General features: G+C 45.8%; 1 protein-coding gene across 1 annotated transcript in view; it reads left to right on the forward strand.

The window, feature by feature from the left end:
• Positions 1-1,457: 1,457 nt before the first annotated feature.
• PNPLA2 (patatin like phospholipase domain containing 2) overlaps positions 1,458-4,025 on the forward strand; it is a gene marked incomplete at its 5' end in the record, with an annotated part of 19,208 nt that continues 16,640 nt past the window's right edge. The window contains one exon of the mRNA XM_015418312.1: positions 1,458-1,667. Within this exon, the coding sequence (XP_015273798.1) occupies positions 1,458-1,667 (210 nt within the window). The remainder of the gene's footprint in view (positions 1,668-4,025) is intronic.

Consider the following 4,025-nt stretch of genomic DNA (forward strand, 5'->3'; position numbering starts at 1 on the left):
ATGATGATGATGATGATGATGATAATGGAGATGTCCCGAGTAGGTCCACAAAGGCTGTGGTTGCACAGGTTTTTTATCCTTTATTTTATTTTATTTTAATTTTATTATTTCTGTTTATATCCCGCCTTGCCAGACATCCTGGCTCCAGACTGCCAACAGGGTTAAAGTAACTTAAACGATACAGAGATGAAACAGTTAAAAATGCAAGACCAGTTAAAACAGCAAAAGGGACAGATAAAAATCGACAGATGATGGCGATCGTCTAATTCACACCCAATGATAGGAGTAGCATCCAGCGAGGTCTCAGGCCAGAAGATGTTCTAAGTTTCAAGCCAGAAGATGTTCCAGGGCGGCTCCTAATCGAAGGCCTGGTGGAAGAGCTCCGTTTTAAAGGCCCTGCGGAACTGTAAGAGGTCCCGCAGGGCCCTGATGTCCTCCGGGAGCTCATTCCACCAGTATGGGGCCGCCACTTAGAAAGCCCTGGCTCTGGTGATATTCAGCCTGGCTTCTTTCCGTCCAGGGAGGGTCAAGCAGTGTTGCCACCCTGACCTCAGTGCTCTCTGGGGCCCATGTGGGGAAAGGCAAGTAGGCAGGCCTGCCCAGTCCCTGGTGTGTTGGTTTTTTTACTTCCAAGATTTTATTTGTTTGTTTGTTTGTTGTATTTATAACCCGCCCTCCCCAGGGCGGCTCACCTTGCCTGACAAGATTCATATACAGTCAAAACATTTAAAACTTTAAACATTTTACACTATTAAAACATTTAAATGTATACACTTTACATATAGATTGTTTTTAATTTAATTAAATTAGTTGGGAACTAAAACTTGCTCAGTATCCTTTGCTTAGCCAATCAAGTCTTGTCCCGTAGTATTTTCACCCTCCATATCTCCCCCTCATGATAGTTTTCATAATACTTTTTATAGTTCCTATCCCAAGGTACAAATACAAAACAAGATTCAAGAGTTCTGTACTTTAAAAAAAAAATCCAAACCCTTCCACAGATGATATAAGCATTACAAAAAAGACGAGAGTGGTTTTAGTGCAGGGGGCTGGACTAGATGACCTGCAAGGTCCCTCCCAACTCTAACATTCTGTAGTTGCCAGTTCTGATTGGAAAATATACAACTACTGAAAAGTGAACATAAGTAGTTGGGCATTATAAGAGACGTCAAAGGGCTCTGAAATTCTTACAGTTGCAGTGCATGGCGGGAATCCCCGTATTGTGGGGGGGGGGGAGCAAATCCAATCAGACCTGCTGCATTCTTGAATGTCGTAGCCTTCTGACTGATCTTCTGTACTGGCTGGCTGAACTCCAGCTCTTAACCATTATTGGGTAATGCTCTTTGTATGTCATAATTCTAAAGTGGCGTTCAGAGATGTGAGGAAAGAGAGCCAAGCCGCGTGGAGAGGAAAAACAAGCTAACCATCCCTTTCATTCTGTTTCGGTGTCATTCCAGAGGTATGTTGACGGAGGGATTTCCGACAACTTGCCACAGTATGAGCTGAAGAACACCATTACCGTGTCCCCCTTCTCAGGAGAGAGTGATATCTGTCCACGGGACAGCTCCACGAATATCCATGAGCTGAGAGTCACCAACACCAGCATTCAGTTCAATTTACGCAACCTCTACCGCCTCTCAAAAGCCTTGTTTCCACCAGAACCTCAGGTGAGAGCCCAACTGTTTTTGAGAGCACCGGGGTTTGTGTGGGCGCGCCTGTGTGCATGTCACATACATACCTCCATAGTGGGTGGTACTTTATTATTTCTTCTCATCAGTCGATGAACTTCAGAAGGGCTTATAATATTTTAAAAAGTGACTACTTCCTCTTAGTTGTTGTTTTTTTTTAAACCCAGCCATCAGTCTGCTGTTAAAAGCCATGAGAAATGTGCGTGCTGGTCACACTAGCTTTCTTGCACGGGGCATAGTGGGAGACAGGTGAGGCGGTGATAAGCACACAGCCTAGATGCCTGCACAAACTAAGGTTATGTCTGGTACAGTAAACCAGTTTCTGTTCGTGGAAGTCATTGCATTTTTTAAAGTGCTGTTAGACTCCTGTTTACAGCAGACCGATGCAGCCACACTGCTGGAATTCCACCGAGGGTTTGTCGCACTAACCACTATTTAAATAAAGCACCATTTATTTTGGCATCCGAATCGTAGTCCTAGTATGGGATTCTTAACCATTCTAAGAAAGCACTGTGATGGAGTCGAGGGATGATGTCCATAGTTTCCCGTCCCAGTTCGGTGTAGTGGTTGAGTGTGCGGACTCTGATCTGGGAGAACCAGGTTTGATTCCCCACCCCTCTACTTGCACCTGGTGGATGACCTTGGGCAAGCTGTAGTTCTGATAAGAGCTGTCCTTGAAAAAGAGAAGTTTCTGTCAAGAGCTCTCTCAGCCCCACCTACCTCACAGGGTGTCTGTTGTGGGGAGGGGAAGGGAAAGGAGTTTGTCAGCTGCTCTGAGACACCCTTGGGTAGTGAAGGGCCATGAGGTATCAATCCTATCTTCTCCTCCTCCTCCTCCTCCTCCTCCTCCTTCTCCTCCTTCTCCTTCTCCTTCTCCTGCTTCCTGATGACAGCGGGGGTGAGCTTGAACGCATGTGATCGGCCTCTTTCCCCCAAAGCTCCATAACCCGAGAAATGGGTTTTGTGATTTCCAGTGATCAGGGTGAAGGGTAGCTGCGTGTAACAACATGACTCATTCTGTGACTAATTTTATAACCTTGAGCCTCTTATCCCTCCCCCTTCCTGCTTATCGCCACATATTGCTCCAATGTCTCCTTGCAAAAATTCTGCTACAACCTCACATTTTGCATCTGGGATTAATTAAAAGTATAATACATTTATGTGCACTCGCAAAATCTATTGTGGTCTGTCCTGGCTCCCCCCATATTGCTCCAATGTCTCCTTGCAAAAATTCTGCTACAACCTCACATTTTGCATCTGGGATTAATTAAAAGTATAATACATTTATGCGCACTCGCAAAATCTATTGTGATCTGTCCTGGCTCCCCCCACCGGAGCCCCCAAATACACCTTTCTAGCTTCCATAAGTTTCTGGCACCCACGTGACAGGAAGCCATGTGGCATTTCTGCACATTTCCTTCCAGAAGCAAGCACAAAGTCACTTAGAGGCACAGGGTTTAGAAGTCATGCTGTCTTCATGCAATCTGGATGTTCGGTTTCATTCTTCAAAGGGTGCCGAGGACATAGCATGGTTGATTTGCTCCTTCCACCAGACAGACAGCCTTTCTGCACCTGGTGGGAGATGCTTATTGTTACATTTTAAGCTACATTTTTATTCTACCCTTTCTCCAAGGATCTTGGAGTACATGGATTGCCCCAACTTTCCCCCCCTTGGAGTCCAAAATGGTTGTACTTAAACCGTATCCCTGTATGCTGTACCTGAGGGAAGGTGTTCTAGAGCCTACTGCCCAGAATGAAGTCACTCCACCAATGTTCCCTCTAAGCTGTGGAGTCTTGTGAGCAAAAATTCAACTTTGTGAGTGACTGGCATTAAAGTTGTGAGCGAGCGATATGGCTACTGCATAAATCAGTTTGGTGTCGTGGTTAAGTGCGCGGACTCTGATCTGGGAGAACCGGGTTTGATTCCCCCACTCCTCCACTTGCACTTGGTGGATGACCTTGGGCAAGCTGTAGTTCTGATAACAGCTGTTCTTGAAAAAAAGAGCAGTTTCTGTCAGAGCTCTCTCAGCCCCACCCACCTCACAGGGTATCTGTTGTGGAGAGGGGAAGGGAAAGGAGATTGTAAGGTGCTCTGAGACACCTTTGGGTAGTGAAGGGCGGGATATAAATCCAATCTCTTCTCTTCTTCTTCTCTGGAGCCATCCTTCCTGACTGAAGACAAAAATGTGTGAGCTGGAGGCTAAAAAACTGTGAGCTAGCTCACACTAACTCAGCTTAGAGAAGAAGAAGAAGAGAAGAAAAGATTGGGTTTACACCCCGTCCTTCACTACCTGAAGGAGTCTCAGAGCGGCTTACAAACTCCTTTCCCTTCCCCTC

The sequence above is a fragment of the Gekko japonicus genome, unplaced genomic scaffold, assembly GCF_001447785.1.
Source record: "Gekko japonicus isolate JY-2015 unplaced genomic scaffold, Gekko_japonicus_V1.1 scaffold6238, whole genome shotgun sequence".
NCBI classification, from domain to species: Eukaryota; Metazoa; Chordata; class Lepidosauria; order Squamata; family Gekkonidae; genus Gekko; species Gekko japonicus.